General features: G+C 40.5%; 1 protein-coding gene across 11 annotated transcripts in view; it reads left to right on the top strand.

Moving 5' to 3' along the window:
* SDR42E1 (short chain dehydrogenase/reductase family 42E, member 1) overlaps nt 1-23,843 on the top strand; it is a 37,775-nt gene that overhangs the window by 3,719 nt on the left and 10,213 nt on the right. For 2 of the 11 annotated variants that reach the window (XM_053609459.1, XM_053609520.1), the window contains exon 1: nt 22,821-23,075. The exons of 1 other annotated variant lie outside the window; for it this stretch is intronic. Coding sequence is in view for 1 of the 10 variants with exons in the window: in XM_053609441.1 (XP_053465416.1) it covers nt 22,733-22,782 (50 nt within the window). In the remaining 9 variants the exon portion in view is untranslated. 8 more of the 11 variants (XM_053609452.1, XM_053609507.1, XM_053609441.1 and 5 more) reach the window with 7 other exon arrangements.

Genomic DNA, 23,843 nt, shown 5'->3' with positions numbered 1-23,843 from the left:
ATGGGACTGGCACCCTACTCCTTTGAGCCACAGGCACCACCTAGAAAATTGAGTTTTTAAGAAGCATTCTTACAAATATTTCTTGAGGTACATGTATATCCATTGTTCTTGGGTATATTCAATGGAATGGAATTGTGGAACCCATGGTATGTGTATACATTTAACTGTGGTACCAATTTTCTTTTTCAAAATTATTGCACCAATTCACAACACAGTAGGAGAGTTCCAATTGCTCTATATTGTTTTCCAAGGTTTGTATTATCAGGGTTCTTAATTTAGCCATTCTGTTGGGTTTATAGTAAGATCTAATTGAGTTTTAATTTTCATTTCTGTAATGACTAATAATTTTGAGTATCTATTCATAAGGTCATTGACCACGTGGAGTCCTCTTTGTGAAAAGCTTCGTCAATTTTCTTCTCCATTTTTCTAACTTCTTTAGATGGGTGATTTTTCAAGTCTTTTTTTCTTTTTAAAATGTATACATTTTAAAGCTTTACAATATTTTCTAGGTGTATCCGAGTTGCATCCTCCATGTGTGATGTGCACTATTCTTGTTATTGTTCAGTGAAAATTTTTTACGTATTCTAATTTTTGTTGGGATTTGTTCCTTGGGTTTACAAGTATATTTCATAATTTCCAAACATATGGGAAATTTTAGGGTTATTTTTATTGTACTTTCTAGCTTAATTTTACTGTGATTAGAAAACATATTAGGTGTGATTTCAGTCCTTTGAAATATCTTAAATCTTGCTCTGTGGCCAACATCTTTGTTTATAAAAGTTGACCTGTGCTTAGAAAGAACATATCTTCTGTTGCTATTGATTCCATTGTTCCAATTCATGTTAACTTGATCTTTTCCATCCCTTTACAATTTTTCTGTATTCTTACAAAGAACCACCTATTACAGTACCTTTTAAAATCCAACATGATCATCTTTGCCTTTTAATCAAACAATTTAGTTCATTTACATTTGATGTGAGTATTGACATATTTAGTTTAAATCCTTCATTTTACTGTTTACCCTCTATTAGTCCCTTGTATTCTGCTACTTTCTTCTTTCTTGCCTTCTTTTGAATTGATATTTTTATTCTGTATTCCACTCACCTCTTTTATGCACTCTTTATAATTCTTTTAGTGGTTACCTAAGGGACTTATCAAAGTCCAACATGACTTGGTACTTTTGCTCCATTCCTAGATAATGCCGGAAGTTCAAACACTTTAACACCATTTTTCTACTTCCTGATTTGTCTATTATTATAGTCATAAATTTTAATTATCTAGCTATGCCAAATCCCACACACTATTATTATAATTTGTTTTACACAAAGATATTATATATTTGTATTATGTTATGTATTATATATAATAATAATGAATATATGTTATATATTATTATAATTTGTTTTACAGAGTCATTACCCTTATGTTAATTTTTTATTCTTTACCTTTATCTTTAAGGTTACCATGAAGGTCAATTTTCTTTAGCATTTCTTTTAGAATGGGTGCTGGTGAGAAAATCTCTTAGTTTTTGATTTTCTGAAAATGTCTTCATTTTTGAAGTATATTTTCACTGGGTGTAGAATTCTAAGTTTGGTGCTTGGCTTTCCGTGTGTGTCTCAGCACTTTGGTCCTTTTGAGGAGTTTTTTTTTTTCTTTTTTTTAATGTATTTTATCTTGCACTATTGGATAAACTCTGAACAAGAATATTGACTTTAATTACCCTGTTTGCCATTACCAAGATTTAAGGTCTTAAGTCTTTTTATAATCTACTGTAAGGCTCAGCTTCCCTGTCCTTATAAGATATTTTATTTGTATCAAGGTTGAAACCTTGTTAAATTTCATGTTATGGGAATTAGGCTCACTGTTCTACACTTCCAGCACCATGTCATGGGAAAAATCTAAGAAACATAACTTCCATGTCATTTTTGAGTGTTTAAGGAAGATATTTAATAAAACATTGATTCATGGAATAATTTAGAGCTCCTGGTATGTATCAGTTATTGTCCTAGGGACTAGAAATACAGCAATGGATAATATAGATGTGGTTCCTGCCCTCCTAGAGCTTATATTCTAGTCAGGGAGACAGACCAGTAATTAGGCAATTGCAATATAGCTGTGGAAAACAGGCCACTGGAAACATTTTTTCAAGTCAATATTAGTCACCTGACTTTTAAATCTTGTCAACAATGATATCAAAAGTGACTTTGTCAAAATCATTGTGTCTATTCATATCACTCATCAGTATAGTAATTCTTTTTTTTTTTTTTTTATTAGGGGAGCGACTTGGATGGGGTGACTTCTAAGGTCAAATCCATTGCTCAGAAGTTGCTGCCAAATACCAAGAAGGCCACCGTCAGTTACTGATGGGCCTAAAGTGAGAGCCAGTGTTGCAAGGATCGTCGGATAAACCCTTTGATAAAATCCTCAGATAAAATACAGAATACCCAATTAAATTTGAATTTTGGATGAGTAATAACAATAACACATTTTTTAGCATAAGCATATTCCACATAGTGCATAGGATAGACTTACGCTGGACAATTATTTGTTATATATCTGACAGTGAAATTTAACTAGGCACCCTGCATTTTTTTTTTTTTTTTTTTTATTGTTGGGGATTCATTGAGGGTACAATAAGCCAGGTTACACTGATTGCAATTGTTAGGTAAAGTCCCTCTTGAAATCATGTCTTGCCCCCATAAAGTGTGACACATGAATCCTATGTACGCGATTTTGATATCAGTATAGTAATTCTATCAATTGCAAAAGCCAGCTAATCTGACATATTTGTGTCCACCATGTTTATTCCCAGCCACTCTCACTTCTTTTTCTAAAACTACTCACATCACTTTTTCTGTAAGGCCCCAAATGGGAGTCAGTTTTACCTCTGCTCTGTGACGCTCAGAGGACATTTTCTTTCCCTTGTTGAGAAAGACAAAAATTGGGAGTGGGGTGAAAAGGGTGCCTTCGTGAAAATTGCAAAAGTGACAGGAAATTACCTAGTCCTGCAATATGCTAGTAACAGTCAAAAGATCAATCCTCTAAATTCTCTTGCTGACAGGCACCCTACTCCGTGGGAATTTTGTTTTCCACAAATTCTCAGAAGGGCTGGACAAACAAAAGGAGATGTAAATCCTCTTTCAAAATTGATTTTGAGAATTTGTTTTTCACTGCATTCTTGAGTAAACAGCAGAGAGAGAGCTTCAGGCTTCAGCCATATCTCGAGGGCAGAATCTGTCCGACTCCTGTGATGGATAATCCCATAATCCCAGCTCCACAGAAAGGCAGAGGAGCCAGCTCTTGGACTTGACATCTGGTTCGGTTTGTTTTTCTTATCTAAATGCCGTTGAGAAGGAAAAAGGGAACAGATACAGCCGTTTCTCAATTGTACCCTACCAATTTACAACCCCTTTAAAAGCAGCCATGCCATTTCCCAGCTCTCTTTTCTCCCTTCCTTTCCACCCCCTTTCTCTTTCTCACTCCCTCTCTTCTTCTAAGAATAGGAAATAAATTTTATATTTTTATATCCTAATCTTGGTCTAAAGAGAAATGTTTCCCATCCCATGGGCACCTACTGAGCTTTCCACCCTAACAGTGGGGTTTTCAGGGCTCAGAAGCATTTCTGAGAATAATTAGTTCATGAATATGTCCATGACATCAAGTATGTTTGCGGATAAAATTCCTATCTGGACTTTAGCATTACAGAGGAAGGTATCCATCTTTAAACTTAGTAATATTTCATATATTTAGTTTCTAGGCTGTAAAACTCTTCCTATGTAATTATTCTCCTTGGAAAGCTTTGATGTGATTCTGGCTAATAATTTCCTGGTACTCTAAATAAAGGGACTGCAACTAAACAATAAAATTGATTAGATCAATAGTTCCCAAACTTTGCACTTTATAGATCAGTTCACATTCTTAAAGAGTGATAGACACATATTGAGTCCCAAGTCCTTTATTTTGCTAAGTGAGTACATACTTTAAAAATCAGCTACAACAGTCTACAAAAGAAAATATATTTTAACATTTAAAAAATGGACATAGTTTCAGAATAAAACGTGGTCTCTTACACCAAATAAATTTAACTTTATGAGAAACGTTCTAAGTTGTTTCCTCATTTTTTCAGATCTCACCACAGAGCAATAAAAGCTTTGTCACCAACCGGCAGAAGATGGGTCCAATGGGTTGACATTTGGAACCAAGATATAAGGTGTGAGAATAAAAAAGGCTTTGCTCTTAGGACGACTCACATAGACTTTCATGCTAATGAAACTTAGGGAGCAAGGTATGGATACTATACAGAAAGTGACATGCTAAATCCAGATACATTTATCCCTGCTCTTGCCCCCAGGCCCATCCCCTTGCCCTGTCTCTTGGCACTGACTGCAGCAGAGGAGCAGTTAGCAGCATTAAGGATGTAAAAGTCAAACACAAGCACATGCACACACACAATCATGCACGCACTTAAACACCCACCCCCTTCTTTAAGTTCAACAAGTAGGGTTTTTTTCAGCTACTGATTTCTTTTTTTCTTTCCATTTTTTTTTCATTTTGTATTAATACAAGGGTACATACAATCGGGTTACAGTGTTTGCATTTGTTAGATAACACATGAGCTGTAGTTGAGTCCTTCAACCAGAAGGTGTGCTATATATCCCTAAATTGTACCTGTTAGGTGGGAGCTCACTGAGCCCTCTCCCCCATCTCCCATCCCCCCTGCCCCCTTCTTGAATGTTTTTCTCTCATATGGGCCTGTAGTTGTTCATCTACTAGTTTATAATTAGTATTGAAGACATGAGTGCTTGCTTTTCCATTCTTGAGATACTTTAATAAGGAAAATATTCTCCAACTCCATCCAGGTAAATACAAAAGATGTAAAGTTTCCATCATTTTTGATTGAATAGTATTCCATAGTGTACATATTATTTCTTAATTCACCCATGGCTTGATAGGTACTTGGGTTGTTTCTACATCTTTGCAATTGTGAACTGAGCTGCTATAAATATTTCAGTGCAAATATCCTTATGAAAAAATGGTATTTTTTCTTCTGGGTAGACACCTAGTAATAGTATTTTGGGATCAAATGGAAGCTGTCCTTTTAGCTCTTTGAGTATTCTCCATACTTCATTCCAAAGGGGCTGTACCAGTTTGCAATCCCGCCAACAGAGTGTAAGTGTTCCCTTCTTTCCACACCCTTGTCAGCATTTGTAACTTTGGGACTTTGTGATGTGAGCTATTCTCATTAGAGTTAGACGATATCTCAAGGTGGTTCTGATTTGCATTCCCCTGATGACTAGGAACAATGAGCATTTTTTTCATGTGTTTCTTGGCCATTCATCTGTCTTGGAAAAAGGTTCTGTTTATGTCTCTTGCCCAGTGATTAATTGTGTTGTTTGTTCTTTTCTTGTTGATTTGCTTGAATTCTTTGTAGATTCTGGTTATTAGCCTTTTGTCAGATTTGTAACATGAAAATATCTTCTCCCATTCTGAAGGTTGTCTCTTTGCTTTGTTTATTGCATCTTTAGCTGTACAGAAGCTTTTTAGCTTGATCATTATTTATCTTTGTTATTGCGGCAGTTGCCAGTGGAGTCTTCTTCATAAAATTCAGCATCCTTTTCTTATAAGAACACTTAAGAAAATAGGCATAGATGGGACATTTCTTAAACTGATTGAAGCCATCTGCAACAACCCCACAGCCAATATTATAGTGATTGGAGTGAAACTGAGAGCATATCCACTGAGCACTAGAACCAGACAAGGATGTCCACTATCGTCACTACTGTTTAACATAGTGCTGGAAGTCATAGCCAATGCAATTGGGCAAGAGAAGGATATCAAGAGTATACAAATGGGGGCAGAGGAGGTCAAACTTTTCCTCTTTGATGATGATATGATCTTATACTTAGAAAACCCCAGAGACTCAATTATAAGACTCCTGGAAGTGATCACAAAATACAGTAATTCTGAGGATATAAAAATAAATGTTCACAAATTAGCAGCCTTCATAGATGCCAATAACAGTCAAGCTGAAAATCAAATCAAAGACACAATACCCTTCATAATAGCCTTTCATTTTTTAAAGAAAATGAAATACCTGGTAATATACCTAACAAAGTATGTAAAGGATCTCTACAGAGAGTAATATGAAACCCTGAGAAAAGAAGTAGTAGAAGATGTTCACAGTCTTGGCATAGTAACATCTGAGACCAGCCTGAGCAAGAGTGAGACCTTGTCTCTACTAAAAATAGAACAACTAGTTGAGCTTCATGGCGGGCACCTACAGTACCATCCCAGCTACTCAGGAGGCTGAGGCAAAAGGATCATTTGAGACCAAGAGTTTGAGGTTGCTGTTAGCTAAGATGATGCCAGGGCACTCTACCAAGAGTGACAGAGTGAGATTCTGTCTAGAAGAAGAAGAAAGAGGAGGAGGAAGAGGAGGAGGAGGAGGAGAAAAGCAGGAGGAGGAGAAAGAAAAGAAAAGAAAAGAAAAAAGAAGATGTTAACGAATGGAAGAATATACTGTACTCATGATTGGGAAGAATCAACATTGTTAAAATGTCTATACTACCCAAAGCAATCTACAGATTTAACACAATCTCTACTAAAACACCAATGTCATACTTTGAAGAACTTGGAAAAATAGTTCTTTTCATTGTATAGAACCAGAAAAAATGCCAAATATCCAACAAAATTCTAAGGAATGAAAACAAATCTGGAGTCATCACGTTATCAGATTTCATGTTATACTAAAACTCTATAATGATCAAAACATCATGGTATTGGCAAAAAATAGGGACATAATCTATGGAACATAATAGAGAAACTGAAGATGAAACCAGTCTCATTGTCATCTGACCTTAGATAAGCCAAACAAAAGCACACACTAGCGAAAAGAATCTCTACTTAATAAATGGTGCGGGGAGAACTGGTTAGCCACATGTAGAAGACTGAAACTGGACCTGATCCTCTCGCCACTTACAAAAACTAACTCAAGTTAGATAAAAGATTTAATTCTAAGGTGCAAAACTATAGAAACTCTGGAAGAGAGTGTGGGAACAGCTCTTAATGATATCAGCCTTGGTGGGAAAGATTTTCTGTTCAACCAACGAGCTTTAAAATTCCACCTTTTAAAAATGTAAACATTCCTCTACTATCCTGATAGTAATTTTGGCTTCATACAGACATAGATATATAACTGGAATATTTCCAAATCTTTGGCCTTCTGGAACCTTCCTTCCCTTTCTTAAGGCTGGAGTCTTAACTGTTCACATGCAACTTTCACATTATCTTCGAGTGAGTTGGGGGGATTTGCTTTTCTCATAAACCATGTCCTATGGCTTCCAGCAGGACCAAGAAGGTCTGGCTCCTATTAGCAAATCACAGTTCCCTTGAACTTCAGCGGCTCCCTTCAGGCTGCTGCCAGGACTCTGACCTCAAGGCTTTTCTTTACACAACAGAGTCATCGCCATGGTGGCCTGAGGAAAGAGATGACCCAGGACAGGCTGCACCTCCCTTGACTGTCCTGTCCCACAACCTCCCACAGCACTGGTAAGGCAAGGCTGTTATGCACAACAGATTTTTACTGGAATCTGGGGGGCAGTGAATGCGGGGGCTGTACAGTGTTGTGTGAACCAGGAACCGCCAGAGTGCTGATCACTGAGACACCTCCCCTCCCCGGCATGTCTGTCCCTGGAGACCTTTCTCTGGTTGACCCTCTTTTCTGGTTCTTGATGCTCTGCTGTTTCCAAATTTTCTAAGCCACAGACCATGTCGTGCAAATTAAAAAACTTACATGGAACAGCAAACACAAAAACAAAGGCAAATCTAGCTGTCCTGGCTGAAGTGGGGGTGAGGTATGGGCATCATTATGCTGGGCTTTTCCCTCACCCTATGGCAGCTAAGGTGCCACCACAGGACACTATAGCTTCTGGAAACATAGTCAGATGATCATCAATTTAATCTAAACTTGCAGTTTGCAGTGAGGGATCTAAGGAACAGAAAGAGACCGTACTTGACTAGGATCCTAAGGACACTGAACATCAAAATTTGGGCTTTTGTAGTGAGCATGTGTGTAGGTTTATGTGTGTTTGTTGGGGGTACATGTGTCTGTACCATGAATGTGTGTGCATGTGCACATGTGTATATGTGTAAGTGCATCTATTATTGTCTCTGTGTGAGAGTCTGTGACTGTATATACATATATATATATACACACACACACACACACACAGGTGTGTGGGTATACGCCCATGTATGAATGTGGGCACATGTGTGTATAGGTGTATGTTTATAGATGTATGGGAGAGTCACGGATGTGAGTGTGTGTCTCTACATTGTATATATGACCAGGTGTTGTGCACGCGTGTGTAGATGTGTGGATGTTCATGTGTGCCATTGTGTATTTGTGTATGTCTTTGGATGAACATATATGTGCTTGTGTAAACATACCGGGGTACCAAAATAATGTAAACACATTTTAAGGGATGTTATCTGTGTATTACTTTTCAAAGCTGAATTGAATTAGAGTAGCAATGTGCAGAATTACATCTGCTCAAAAGGTGGTGTTGATCAAATGAATTCCAGTGTCACCATGTGACAGGCAGGACAGTCAAAGAAAATGGCGGAAGCACAGTCATCCTTTGAGGAACGCAAGACCATTTTGAAGTGCTATTTGAGACCCGAGAACATTGTGAAAGTATGCGGGAACCTTCAAGGAACCGTCAAGGAAACTTCAAGGGTGTGGTGTACCATAGAAAAATGGCTACAATGGTTGTACTTTAAGAAGAAATTGAAAAACATGGCAGAAATGCAAGTGGACAGTTTGGTCAACATTGTCCAAGTGACAGTTCACTGTAACCAGAGGTGTCTGGATGCCGACAGTAACCTCTTTGAGCACTTCTTGCGATTGCTGAAGTCACACATGGCTTGTATTCATCTTTTATTACCGGTATATATTGAGTATTACAATTTCAATACCGTTTCTTCTTTTCTTAAAATGTGTATACATTTTTTGGCACCCTCTGTATATGCAGGTGTGTGTGTGTATTAGTGCACACATATGCCCTGCTCGTGAGTCAACCAGCCAGTCCAACTCTGACTAGGAGGCCTCACAGCTGCGGGCCCAGGGCAGGGCTCTGTCCCTGCTCCAGAACAGCTCACAAGCCCAGCTGCTGAGCCTCTCTTTGGGTTCTGCAGTCTGAACAGGTGATAAGTTGAATAATCTCTCCCTTATCGTGTTCTTAGGAGGATGGAATGAGGTGACGTGAGGTGAGAGCTGGCCAAATGTTAAGTGCAGCGTCTGCTCTGGAGTTTTTGTTGGTTAACATTTAACTTCAAAAAACTTATCTTTACTGATAGAGTCAGAAGACCAGCCTGCCCTGTGTTTTCTTTCCTTCCTGTGACCTTTCTCCTGTGGAGACCACACACATGCCAACTTTGCCTTTATGAGCCACGATAACCATAAATCAAGAAGGAAGCAAGGACGGGCAGTGCCTATGGCTCAAAGGGGTAGGGCACTGTCCCACATGCCACAGATGGTGGGTTCAAACCCATTCCTGGCCAAAACCACACATGCACACACCAAAAAAAAAAAAAAAGAAGGAAGCAAGGAGGTGGCAAGGGAAATCAATTGAAACTAAACAGTAACGAAATTTCCTTATAATTGGACCTTAGCCTACTTCCTGATCCATCAGCTATTTACCCAGTGCTCATTTGAGGCTGATGCAGAGTCTTGCTTGCCCTTAAGAGGCTCTCATGCGTGTGAGGGACTGAGGTGCGTGCTCCTGCCTGCACTGTCCCTGCCTCCAATACTTTGTGAATCACACATACAACAACCTTAGTGGCTCGGCACCTGTAGCTCAGTGGTTAGAGTGCTGGCCACATGCACCAGGCTGGTGGGTGCAAACCCAGCTCGGGCCAACTAAACAACAATGACAACAACAAAAAGTAGCTGGGCATTGTGGTGGGCACCTGTAGTCCCAGCTACCTGGAAGGCTGAGGCATGAGAATCACTTAAGCCCAAGCGTTTGAGGTTGCTGTGAGCTGTGATGCTACAACACTCTGCCAAGGATAACATAATAAGACTCTGTCTCAAAAAAAATAATAAAATAAATAATGACATTAGTAAAAGGCCAGCTTGAAAGAGGCCTAAGTTCCATTTTGATTTATCCACTTGGATACTGGCAAGGATTCAGCGTCAACGTAGCTTTACTTCTCATAAATACATTAAGTGATCAACATGCACATATAAAAATTTCTTCTGCGTGTCCAAGTGTTTCTCTCTTTCTTTCTCTCTTCTCCTCTCTCTCCCTCCCTCACCTTATTCTTCCTCGTAAGCATCTTGAATATTATAGGCACTGTTCTCTCTTCCTTTTCTCACTCTGGGAAAGGAGCAGAGTGTAGGAATTCTACCCTGAACGGAGGGAGGTGATGGGATGGACACCCTATTAACACTAGGCTGAATGTTGAGCCTGCTCCTTCCAATGGCAGAGGAGAGGCCTTGCATTTCCTTCCATGTTGGTCAGTCAATCCAGAGCAACCAGTCTATCAAGCTGGGGGTGACACATAACCCCAGGAAACAGTTCTGAAATGTGGCCTAGAGACAGTACCTGCTTTTCACTGGTCCATAGTGAGATGATGGTCATCAGTAAGGACCGTCTACCGAGTCTCCATAAAATTGAATTTGTTTCATTTACAGGACTATCTTCAGAGATGATAGATAGCCTCTTCTTTTTGGCATTAAAATACCTTTCTGTGTGTGAAATCTCATGATGATAGGTAATCACACTTTAGTCATGATTGCTGCCTTAAGGGCCTTACTTGGCAAGATTAAAAGTTCTCAAGCCTAGGGGACTCCCCCCAGTTTTGGTCTGAAATCTTACCAGCATTCGAAATTCAAGGACTTGGGATCTCTGATGACATACAACAGGGTAGCTTTGCATTAGACCAACCTGGGTTAGATTTCCAACTCTGCTGCTGAGTTGACCTGCCATTTGAGCCACAGGCTGCTCTCCAACACTGGAGATGATAATACATTAACATATTCATACATATTATGGTTTCAAGGACAGTCTGCATAAAAGGCCCACATATCACAGTTTTTAACGGCAGCCATTGTCCCAAGTCCTTTTGGTCCCAGCAAAAACTCCTGCAATGAAATTCTTTCTGGCCGCTGTCCCTTCTTCTTGTGTCTTACAAACTGAGAGCTAAGAGCTAAAGGCAACCGATGTGCAACTTTGGCACCAAAACTTACAGCTCCAGGCCCACAGTTCACAGAAGGAAACACGCTTGCATCTGTATTTCCAGAAGGGAGATTAAACCAAGGATGAGTCTATTAGAGAGAAGACATTTCAATATTTGGGAGCACAGCTGAATACCAAAAGTAAATTACACCATAAGCCAGATGTTCCGGGAACTTCGTTTCCATTTATTTATTTATTTATTTTTTTTTTTTTTGCCTGAAGGAAAAGTTTTAGTTTATGAAGAAAACAATGAGCAGAAATTGTCAGCACAACATAGCACTTCATGGTTCATGGTAATTTAAAATGAGCCCATTTGAAAATAATCAAAGATGTGCACAGTGATTTATAAAAGAGTTGTTCATTTCGGTGTTATTTATCATATGTAAAACGTAGGAACATCCGAGATGGCTTACCACAAAGGATTTGTTACATAAATTACAGTACTTCCATTTGATGGACTGCTATGTAGCCATTAAACGTGTTGTGTTGTTGAAGAATATTTAATGCCTTGAGAAAATGTTTGCAATGTTTTTTAAGCAAGGAGAGCAGGTTGCAAAGTAGAATATGCGGTATGGTTATATTTTATGTCATTATAACCCAGATATCAGCTGCAACCTCTTAAACTTTGGGCTCCATAGCCGGGCATTGTGGTGGGCACCTGTAGTCCCAGCTGCTCGGGAGGCTGAAGCAAGAGAATCGCATAAGCCCAAGAGCTAAAGGGTGCTGTGAGTCCTGTGACATCATGGCACTCTACCGAGGGCAGTAAAGTGAGACTCCGTCTCTACAAAAAAAAAAAAAAATTTGGGCTCCAGATAAGTTAGCTCAAATTCACAATCCCATGGACTTGGGAAGTCTTGCTAAGATTTTATCAAGTTCCTACAGAGCTTCTCACAGTTCCTTTGGCTTCTTGTCAGCCACCTCTTCTTTTAACTGTTCTGATTTCAGTGTGAAACTCAACCTCTCTTGCCTATTCGAAAATTATGGCAGTAAAGCTATCTCTACTGGCCTGGAGGTTGGGGGTGGGAGAGGTAGACAGGATGGAAAAAGTATTTACATCATTGTAGTGGCATGAAAATTGCCACTCCCCAAATCTCAGCTCTAAGGAACCTGTGAGCGTGAGCATATTTAGAAAAAGAGGGTCTTTGCAGGTGTAATTAAGTGTCTCTAGATGGGACTTGGACTAGAGTGAGCTCTAAATCCATGACACATATCTGTAGAGGAGATGAGAGAAGAAGACAGAGGGAGGCAGAGGACAAAGGCCATGTGAAGAAAGGGGAGAGATTGAAGCTACAGTGCCACAGCCAAGCAGGAAGGAGCCTCCCATAGCACATCCAGAGGGAGTGTGGCCAACACATTAATTTTAGACTTCTGTCCTCCAGAACTGTGGGCAAACAGATCTCTGTTGTAGAAGTCACTAAGTTCATGGTCATTTGTTATGTCAGCCAAAGAAAGCCAACATTATCACCAAAGTACATGCGATAAGGGGAATAACCCTACTTACTAACAAGTGCTTAGACTCTTCCCACCACCTCAGTGGAGTGTCACTCACTGCATCCGTACTTTCTGAGCCTCTCTTATTTCTCTCTCTCTCTCTTTAGCCTCTTCCCCTTCCTCCTTCACATATTATTCAAATTCTCATCCCTGTATCCTGTATTAGACAGAGTTGTCATCTTACAGCTCAGTCTAACTCCTGTTCCCCAAATTACATGGTCCAAACTTACTGCACCCACAGCCTTCCCCATCTCCAAAAGGGAAACTTCACCCTTCAAGTGGCACAACCCACTAGCATTCAATGAACTGACTCTGCTCTTGTACTCAGCCCACACTCAATCCATCAAGAAATCTTGCTGGTCCTACCTTCAGAATGTGTCTACTCCCTGACCACTCCAGTCCTCTCAACAGCTAGTAACTTGGTCCTATCCCTTTTCACCCCCTGCCTGGATTTGTAGCAACAGCCCGCAGGAGGACCCTGACTCCACCTTCAACTCCATACAGTTCATTCTTTACCCAGCAGCAGAAAAATTCATTTATAACCTTAGTCCTACCTTATCACTTACCTGTTGAAACCCAGCCAAAGCACCCATCTCACCCAGACTAAATACCAAAAGACTTTTCTTCTTTCTTCTTTTTCTTTTTTGAAACAGAATACCACTCTGTCACCCAGGCTAGAATGCTGTGGCATCAGCCTAGCTCACAGTAACCTCAAACTCCAGAGTTCAAGTGATCCTCCTGCCTTAGCCTCCCGAGTACCTGAGACTACAGGTGACACCACCTAATTTTTCTATTTTTCATAGAGAGGGATCTCACTCTTGATCAGCTTGCTATTGAACTCTTGAGCTTAAGGGATCCTCCCACCTCAGCCTCCCAGAATGCTGGGATTACTAGGCAGGAGCCACCTGCCTACATCTCTGACTTCTATCTCCTTATTCACTCTGTTCTAGTCACAGGAACCTCCTTGCCACTCCTCAAACATGCCAGGCACCCTTTGGAAGTTCCTTCTGCCTGGGATGCTCTTGTCCATTTGCCTAATTCCCTCTTTTATAATACTTAGTTCAAATGTCTTCTGCTCAATTCACCCAGTCCCCTAAACATGCTCTGAATTTTCCCATAAAAATGATTTAAATAACAAACTTCATGGCAACAACAAACTTTATGCTCTATCTTCAATGAACTGAATGTTTGCATCCCTCAAAATTCATATGTTGCTATCCTAACTAAATGTAATGCTATTTGGAAGTGGAAACTTTGGGAGGTCATTAGGTCATGAGGGTAGAGCCCTTATGAATTGGATTAGTGCCCTTATAAAAGGGACCCATGAGAACTCTCTTGTCCTCCTTCTGCCATGGTTAAATATGGCAAGAAGCCAACAGCCTGCAACCCAGAAGAGGGCCCTCACCAAAACCCAACCATGCTGGCACCCTGATCCCAGACTTCCAACATCCAGAACTGTGAAAACAAGTGTCTGTTGTTTATAAGCTACACATGCTCAGTCTCACATACTTTAGTAATAGCAGCTCAGACTAAGACCTCGTCTGTCTAGCTATCAAAAATGAAATGGTTGTCATGATGATACTGCTAACTTGTTTACTTGAACTGAAATATGAAGTTATATTTTTTTCTAATTGCTGATAATTTAATATAATTTGGGGCATATAACTCATAAAAGAATTCAAATACTTTGATTTGGCTGATTGATTTGACAAGGTGGAATGACTTTGCCAATTGGATTATGAGTTATTTTCCATAATTTGAATGAGTTAAATCTTTGGTTACAAATGTGTTTTAAATACATTTAAGAAACATAAAGCATTTTAGCAAAGCTATTTCTCACAATATTGTGTTTGCATTGAAATTTACATTAACATTATTTTGATTTACCCAACTCTGTGTACACCTATTTAGACATGATGCCTCTGAGTGAAAGAATAACAAGTATAATTTATACTCATTTGATATAGATTTAAACCTATTCTGATCTTGGTCTACTTTCCAGAAATTGAGAAGAATTGAGAAATAAATTGTTTTCTAAGTAATATTGTTTACAATTGTCAGCTTTCAGGAAAATTGAAGAACCTAACCTAGTTGTCAGATGATCATAACTGACATATAACTTAAAAGAAATTTTTAAAATTGCCTATTCCATTCATTCCTAATTTGCTAAGAATTTTTGTCCTGACAGAATATTTAATTTTGTCCAATGTTTATTCTTCATTTATGGATATGAATACATCTATAAAAATTTTTAAAAGCAGTAGAAGTTATGCTAATCCCTGTCTTATTCTATTAATAAGTAGCATTCATCTACACATACATGAACAAACATGAAAAAGTCACATCTGCCTTAATTAGCACTTTATTTTTGTATTGAATAATTAATACAATGAATAATAGTCTTTTTATTTGTTGTGTATGACTAATAATTAAAATGTTAACTAAATCCAAAAGAAATTTGATACTGAAAGCCTATTGTGACAGGGTATAAAAATTAAACCCGTTCTGTTATGGTGGCTTGAACCTATAATCCTACCACTCTAGGAGGCCAAGGTGAGAGAATCACTTGAGCCCAGGATTTCAAGACCAGTCTGAGCAAGAGTAAGACCCCATCTTTACTAAAAATAGGAAAATTATCAGGGCATCAAAGTGGGTGCCTATAGTCCTAGCTACTCAGGAGGCTGAGGCAGAAGGATTGCTGGAGCCCTGGAATGTGAAGTGGCTGTGAATTAGGCTGACACGCCATGGCACTCTAGCCTGGGCAACAGAGTGAGATGCTGTCTCAAAAGCAAAAAAGAGAGAGACAGCATGTTTTTATGTTTTCTAAATGTTGTAAGATATTGGAAGAATTGAACTGCCAAGGTATTTAGATTGCTCTGGATATATTTAAAACAACAATAATAATTTTTTACCTTAAAAATGTCAATATTTATAATATTCTAGACATCCTATTATTTCAACTATTTAGAGATAAGACAAAAATTTTAGACATCAGATTTGAAATGTGCTAGAAACAAAATTTTTCTATAAATTCCTTTTTAGGGGTAATGATAAAAAAGTTTGAAGACCTTTGATTGAAAATATCTTAGGGAAAGACATCCCCTTTATTAGTGAAAACTTCAACACAAATATTTTCTGTTTGTTTGTTTTGTTTTGTTTTGTTTTTTTGGCCGGGGCTGGGTTTGAACCCGCCACCTCCGGCATATGGGACGGGCGCCCTACTCCTTGAGCTACAGGCACCACCCAACAACACAAATATTTTTAAGTTAAGCAGAGATAGTCACCCTGGCCAAGCTTGCCCTGGCTGAGGATTCAAGGTCTCTTCCAGGATCAAACTTAGCCAATGTACCAACTAAATGTGCCAAATGGACATTCATGTGGGCAAATGGCCATGTCAGAGTTTCCCATTTTCCTTCAGCATATGTGGCTGAGGACACTGCCTGATTAGATCCCTATTCACCTTCCCTAATTCCTTGCTGGGTCCCATAACACTCCTCTGCCCCTCAATCACAGAAACACCTGAGTCCCCAACACACCATCCCCACTATTCTCCATGCCCTGTTGCTCCCCATATCCTTTGCTTTGCTACCGCCTTTTATCCTCCAAGACTCAACTTAGGTACCAACTCCAAAAATAAGCCTTCTATGATCCCTGCACAGTCCCTGAGCTGAGGCTAAGGAGTCACCAGTAGTCTGCTGGGTTCTCCCATCACAGTGCACTAAACTCACATCCTGCAGTTCCAGAAACGTAATGAGGAAATGACTCACCTAGGGTGTCTGTTAAGAAGGCTAATTCCTGGGCTCACTTCAGGAAAGTTTATTTCAATGTACTAGGAGGGGCGTCTGGGAGGCTGCAGATTTAAGACACTCCCCAGGTGATCTGTAGCAAGTGGTACAATGAATGAACGTATTTTGGCAAATTCTGTTGTGTTGCAATTGGTCATATGCTTGTCTGAGCCTTGGCATCTACAGAGAGGAGACATTCTGAAAAGAATCCTCCCTTCTCTACCGGGCTCATTCCCACCCCCACCCCCATCTTCCCACTGCCTGTGGCATCTTGATTATCTCCAGCCACCCCACAGGATCACCCCATTGATAGTAAGGAAGCCTTTCTGCTGGCATTTTTTGAGTTTCTAAGGTGGAAGGAGAGAGGAAAATACCAGTGGAAAGGCTTCCCATGGGGGTCTTTCGAGGCTTCCCAAGGTCCATGTGGTATCTTTGGTCCCCACACCTGCCCCTGCATTGCCCTGTCTCTCATTCTGTCTTACGCAGGGCTCAATCTCAGTTCATCTCATTCTGCAGGACTTGGAGGAGTAGTGTAGGGGCAAGGTGTCTCTGGACCCTGGGGGTGGGAAAAGGACACAAGAAGGCAGCACTGTGGATTCAGGATGGATTCTGAGAGATTCTCAAACCTTGAAGATAGTCAGGAATCTTGCTGACCCACTGGGGGGTTACACTAGGCCAGTGATTTTCAACACATGTGCCCAGAAAAATTTTTGAAGATCATTATTAAATTATTTTCAAAAGAAGTTCAAAGCACAGTAAGTATATTCTTTTCTTACTCTCCTTTTTAATCAACATCATTTAAATGTGCTACGGAAGTTTAACTATAGGTTCAAGTGTGTGGTGAGATTAAAACAAAAAAAAAAAAGGTTGAAAAACATTGTTCTAGGCTATCAGGAAAACAGGAAGGGGGCAGAAGAAAAGGAATGAGAAAATGAGTTCAAGAGATTTTGCAAAGCAAAAATGTTAATCAGAGAATGAAGAAAAAGATGAGGGTGTCAGAATGGTACAGCCAATTCCAGGTATTACTGGAAATAAGGAATCCACTTCCAGAAATTAGGTTACAATATATTGGACCATGCCCATCAAACACTTGGAAGTGCAAGTTCAGACACATTGGGAAGTCAGTCATTCACCTAGGGTGCACAGTTGAAACTCAAGAGAACAGAAAGGTTCTTCAAGGGAAAAGTTGTAGATGTTATAAAGAAAGAAAAGAAAAGGAAGGCCGAAGATTGAATCTTGGGTTTATTCTATTACATGCTGGGAGAAAAATACAAAGGAACCAAAGAAAAAATGGGGGAAAAGGCATAGAAGAGGATGAAGTAGCAGGACGAAGAGGAAGAGATGACAGATCAGAGTGAAGTAGAGGCATGCTGGTTATAGGGAAAGGGCATATACGGTACTTCCAGGGACAGAGAAATTCAAACACATGACACAGGAGAGGTTCTCTGCAGAAAGGAAAGTCTAAACAAATGGTGAATTTCAATTTGTCTGACATAACTGAATACCTAATGAAACATCTGTGCTGGAATTGCTTTTAGTATCATATAATGAACCCACAGCATTCACAGTACTGTTTTAGTTTTGCGGAGGTGTCTGAACAGTATACATATGGCTTTCCAAGAAACACCACCTGAACATTCCTTACAACTGAGGATGAAGAAATGAAAAGAACTTCATCTCTATACTGTTCACCACCTATTGATATTATGTCAACCTACCATGGTCTCTAAGGGAGCAAAATCATTTAGGTATACTGTGGGTTATGTAAACACCCACTAAATATTGGTGCATGCATAATTAGAATGACTAAAATAATTCCTCCATAAAATTACCCTAGCAGTCAGAGGAGAGACAAAATGAAGTAATTTGACTGGGAAAATTAAAACACGTTGACTCTCAATTTTCAATGCAGTTAATTGAAAACCACTTATTATTCAAACCTCACTTTCCCTCCTGGTTTGCACTTTTTTTCCTCCTTGTCCTGAGAGAAATGAAGGTCAGAGGAGGATCCCAGGAGCAAAGCTGTCGTATTGAGATAGTGGAGTGAGAGCATTATGCTTATTTTTCTAAGGCAGTAGCTTCTAAACTTTTACCCACACTGATTTTGCTGCCCACGACACATTTCCATGGGCATGTCCAAGGTAAGAGGCTATCCTGGCCTCTCCTACTCAAACAATACTGAGATGAGAATGACATTGACATTGTTGCAGGTGTAATCTTTTCTTCATAACATCTTTATGGAGATATAACTCACATATCATACAATTTACACATGGAAAGCATCTAAATGAATGACCTTTAGAATTCATAGAGTTGTGCAACCATCATTATATTTCATGATGGTTGAAATACATATATATAAAAATAACCCATTGGCAGTCACAACACATTTCACCCTGCTCTGGCTTGGTTATTTACCTCCTCCAAACCTCATTGAAATTTGATCCCCAGTGCTCCTGATGGGAGGTGTTTGGGTCCAAAGGACAATCACTCATGAATGACTTGGTGCCATCCTCCAGGGAATGAGGAAATTCTTGCTCTCTTCATTCCCACAGGAGCTGGTTGTTTCAAACAGCCTGGCATCTCCCTCCCTCCCTTCTCTCTTGCTTCACCCCTCAACACATGATCTCTGCATAGGCCAGTTCTATTTCCCTCTCTGCCATTAGTGGAGGCAGCCTGAGGTCCTCACCAGAAGCTGATGCTAGCACCATGCTTCTTGCACAGCCTGAAGAACCATAAACTAAGTCAACCTCTCTCCTTTGTAAGTTACCCAGACTCAGGTATTCCTCTTTAGCAACATAAGTGGACTAAGACATACCCACCCCTCACCAGCTGCCAGCCACCAGGTCCACTCCACAAGGTCATTCGGGGATCCAGGTTCCTTCTCTTTTGTTGCTCTAATATTCCCAAGGAGTGCTAGTCTCATCTACAGGGTCAAGGCTGAGTTGTAGCAAAAGTGAGTTCCAGTTCATAGAAAGAGAGAAAAGAAAGCAGTTGATTTTCTTTTAAATAGGTGATGTAAAAATTGCTCACGTCACTTCCACTCCCGTTATATTGGTAAAAACTCAGCCATGTGGGCCCATCTAGTTACAGGGGAGGCTGGTAAGTGGAGTTTTTATTCTGGACAGTCATATGCTAGTAAAACACCATTATTATGGAAGAGGAGAAAGACATATCTTGAGTAACAACCAAAAATCTCCCCCAAAACACAAACTGGTTTTGTTTGTTGGTATAGTGAATATGTTCTTTTAGTCTGTACTACAAATCCTCTCTTTGGGGGAAACCACATCTGGCACTTTCTACAATCATCTTTATCTATCCAGAGCTGAGAGATAAGAAGACAGAGCTCTGACGTCATTTGAAACTCCGCGTTTTGTGCTTCTGGCTATAGAAGCCAACCCTGCCTACCTCTGATTTATCTATATGAGTTGCAACCCAAGGAGACCTGATTTAAATAGTTGATACCTACACTCCTCAATTCCTGAAAACACACACACACACACACACACACAAAAAGTGACAAACATAAGCTTTACAGTCTCAGGGGGTTCCTTGTGTCCTAGAAGAGCTCCAAATGCTTGATCCTTAAACAGTGAGAACCCTTGGCCAGGACACTCAAAATAACACGTAGCTTTAATCAGCACTATTTAAACACTTAGTTTAATCAGTGCTAAGAGAGGCATGGATAATAAGGAGACATTTCACACATTTGTAAAAAGAAAAAGAAAACCATTGACCCAAATAGCTCGTGTGATAATTTTTAATGAGTGCTATAAATGCTTATAAAAGAAAGTTAAGATGTTTAATTGCTGAATAAATGAAATATAAGCATTCATTATATCACTTGAAGGGTTCTTTAATATGTAATGGTGAAAAACATTTTATCAAGTGCACTATAAGTTACAAATGCTTGTTTTCTTTCCTAGAACAAGTCAATTCTTGGAGCCATTAACCACCATTTAAATGTAGCTCAATTTTTTTTTTTGCAGTTTTTGGCCAGGGCTGGGTTTGAACCCACCACCTCCAGCATAAGGGGCCGGCACCCTACTCCTTTGAGCCACAGGCACTGCCCAATATGCTCAATTTTTTCTATCTATTCCCCTTTTGATATTTTTTTCCTCAGTGAGAGAAAACAAGTTTTCCCAGGAGACAGAGCTGCATGATAGAAACAACATATAGTATAGAGGAATTTGGAGTCGGAAACATTGGCTTTTAATCCAGCTCTGTCCAGGTGTAGCGTGGGACTATTAAAATAACTCTCTTACCCACATCAGAGAGTCATGGTACTACTATGAGGTCATAGCACTCATAGGGCAGTGCTTCTCAGCCTCTGCTGTACTCGGGAATTCCCCAGGGATTTTGCTAAAATGCAGAGTAGGACCTAAGACCCAATGTTTCTAACATGCTTCCAGGAGATGTTGATGTTACTGATGCACACTTTGGGATAGAAAAGTTTTAGTGTGTTTGTCAAACTCACAATTATTTCCTTTCCTTAGAAACTGCCCCAGTTTATAACAGTGAGTCATTAAGCATTGTTCTTGTACCCCCTCTTTCCATAGCCGACTATAGAGAGGGTAACTTCTAATCCACGCTGCCCAAAAGAAGGTCTCATCTGCAAGCCTCGGGTTCGGAACAGGGGAAGACCAAAAACGTGCCATTTATTCACTTGCTCAGTCATTTAACAATTGCAAAAAGAATTCTCTCTCTATGCCAGACACTGTCACAGGCAGTGAAGATATGCCAGTCACTAAAGCAGGTCTCATGAATGTGTAGGGCAGACCACTTGCCCCTTCCCTGCAGACTGAATTGGAGTGTGATCAGAGTGAGAAAAATGCTTTTGTTGCACTATAGCATTGAGATTTCAGGGCTTACTAGTATAGAAGCTAGCTCTTCTGATCATAAATACGTACAGTTGTTCGACTCTTCTTCAGATTCTAAAATTTGTCCCTTTCTCACTTACATTAGCTAGAGCTATTCTCTACTACTTGAAACCCAAAGAACGTTAACATCAACATCTGTAAGAATTTGATGAGCTAATACGTATGAAAGCGCTTTGTAACAGATAAAGTGTTGTACACCTGTGGGGAATTAAGATAGCAAACTGAGCTTTCTGAAATGCACCCACCGTCTGGATAGATTATGGGAAGGAGAGACAACACTAAACAAGCATTGACATAGAAACTCACACAGAAGTCAATTTCTCTAGTCATTTCTGTCTTAGATTTTTTTGTGTGTGTGCAGAACTGGACAAAATTCCACTGAATTGCAATGGAAGCTTAAGAAGTAATAATGCTTTTTAATTTTCCTTTAAAACATATATGCTTATATTTTTAAAAAGTACCCAGTGGCACAAGAATTTTAACATTTAAATTCACCACTTCTCACGTTTATCAACACACAGTAAACATGGGTGTCCCTCAGAGGATCCTGTGATCCCCCAAAGGAAATCTGTCTCTGTGCTGCGACCTCACAGGGTCTTTTCTTCCTTTTCTGGGGCATCTCAAGAGCATATAGCTGGTCTGCCGGGCTCCTGGGTACCCTTCCTCTTCTCTTCTGCTCTTTCTGTATCCAGAGCAGCCACAGCAAAGTCATTTAAGATTGCTTGGTTCAACCATTCTCGGTCCTCTAAGATTTATGGCTGGATCAAAGCAGGGGACAAGACAAGCAGGCATGCCAGAGGGTCCGATCAGAGAGGCCAATGTCAGGGCCTCTCCACTTGCCCTTCATTTATTTTTATAACCCAGGACTAGGGTTTGTCCTGTGACTTTGTGTGCTTAGTGAAAACTGAGCAGTAAATGATGTAATTCACATGAGCCTCTTTGAGTCCCCATTGTACCAATCCTATAAGCAAGGGAAACATACAAAGTCAAAATCTCCATCCTTTAGGCCATTAAAATGAGCTCTTCTCCAATCATGGGTGTGTGTGTGCCAGAAGGACACAACTTTCCAATGAACCACACTCGTAATCAGGAGACATTAGGCAGGCCTCAGGAAGACCTTTGCACAACAGTGCTATCCTTCTTTTCTACCCAGCGCTTAAGTTCTCAGTTCCTCCAGCAACAAAAGTTAATGTTGGCATCACCCGTGGCCAGACCAGTGGCCAGACAAGTGGAGCTGGAAAAATAAGGGAAACCAGGGACACTGGAAAATGCAGCACATGGCACACATGGATGTGGAAACTCAGAGACAACAGAGACTTAAAAAGACACAAGGAGAATGAATGCTCAGTTGTCTCGTGCATCATCCACCCACCCAACAGTACCAAGGTGAGCACCTATTTATCAGGGATTGTACTTGGTGACTGGGTACACAAAGGCGGAGGTGGGAGCCTAAAAGCAGAAATTGGAAGTGGGAAGAGCACTTGACTTGACCTGTGAGGGTTCCCGCAAGGGGCTGGGAATAATGGGTTGATTCAAGTGCGCACCTATTAGCGCAGCGCGCCTGCCGGCCCAGGGCGGAGGAGGGTAGACAGCAAACCCGCAAACCATTGAGACGCGGGAGGCTTCCGAGCTGCCTAGAGAGGACCGGAAGTGGCTCTGTGCTCGCATCTGCGGTCGCTGTGAGTGGGTCGGGGTCGGCAGGGCTGGCGCCGCTCCGCGGGGACCCTGGGAGCTGCCTCGGCCCGGAACGCGCCCCTGTGGCCGCGCGCGTCTGGAAGCAGTGAGGGCGGCAGGTGACAGCCCGCGGGGACTGGGCGGGGACGGTACTGAGTAGTCTTGACCCGGGCTTCGGAAAGAACAATCGTCTTTCTGATTCCAAGGAGCTGAGCCAGCTCAACTTGGCTTTCTGGGAATGTCTCTGAGGCCTCAAACGTCAGTTCTCCTATTTTGTTTTCTTTTTAAAAGCCATCAGGCTTAGTCTGTTAATCTCATTTTACAGATGAGACAACTGAAGCTCTGAGACACGAAGTGACTAACCCCCAAGCTCGGAGCTTTCAACAGGTTATCTAGCTAAACTTGATTCCTATCTTTGGTTTCCTTTGCACTTGGGGAAAGGATCGCCTCCTTTTATGACGGGTGATTCTGGTTTCCCACTTCAAGTGGCAGTGTGAGGTTGCCATCTAAGATGAATGTATTTCTTGTTAAAAAAAAAAAAATGTGCCAGGTATGGCAGAAATTGTGAAGGTGATACGATAATGACCCAAGAGAACATGCATTGTGCCAACCTTAGTGTGAGACGGTGTCCCTGATGGTTAAAAGTGACACAGACCTGGCCTCAGGCCTTGGATCCAGGCCAGCCAGTATGACCTGCATAATTTGTGGGCAAAGTTCTGAACCTCTGAGCCATTTTCCTCATTTCTGAGAAGCCGATGATGATGCTAGTAAGT

The sequence above is a fragment of the Nycticebus coucang genome, chromosome 2, assembly GCF_027406575.1.
Source record: "Nycticebus coucang isolate mNycCou1 chromosome 2, mNycCou1.pri, whole genome shotgun sequence".
In the NCBI taxonomy this organism is placed as follows: Eukaryota; Metazoa; Chordata; class Mammalia; order Primates; family Lorisidae; genus Nycticebus; species Nycticebus coucang.
This window is presented reverse-complemented; position numbering and strand designations above follow the sequence as displayed.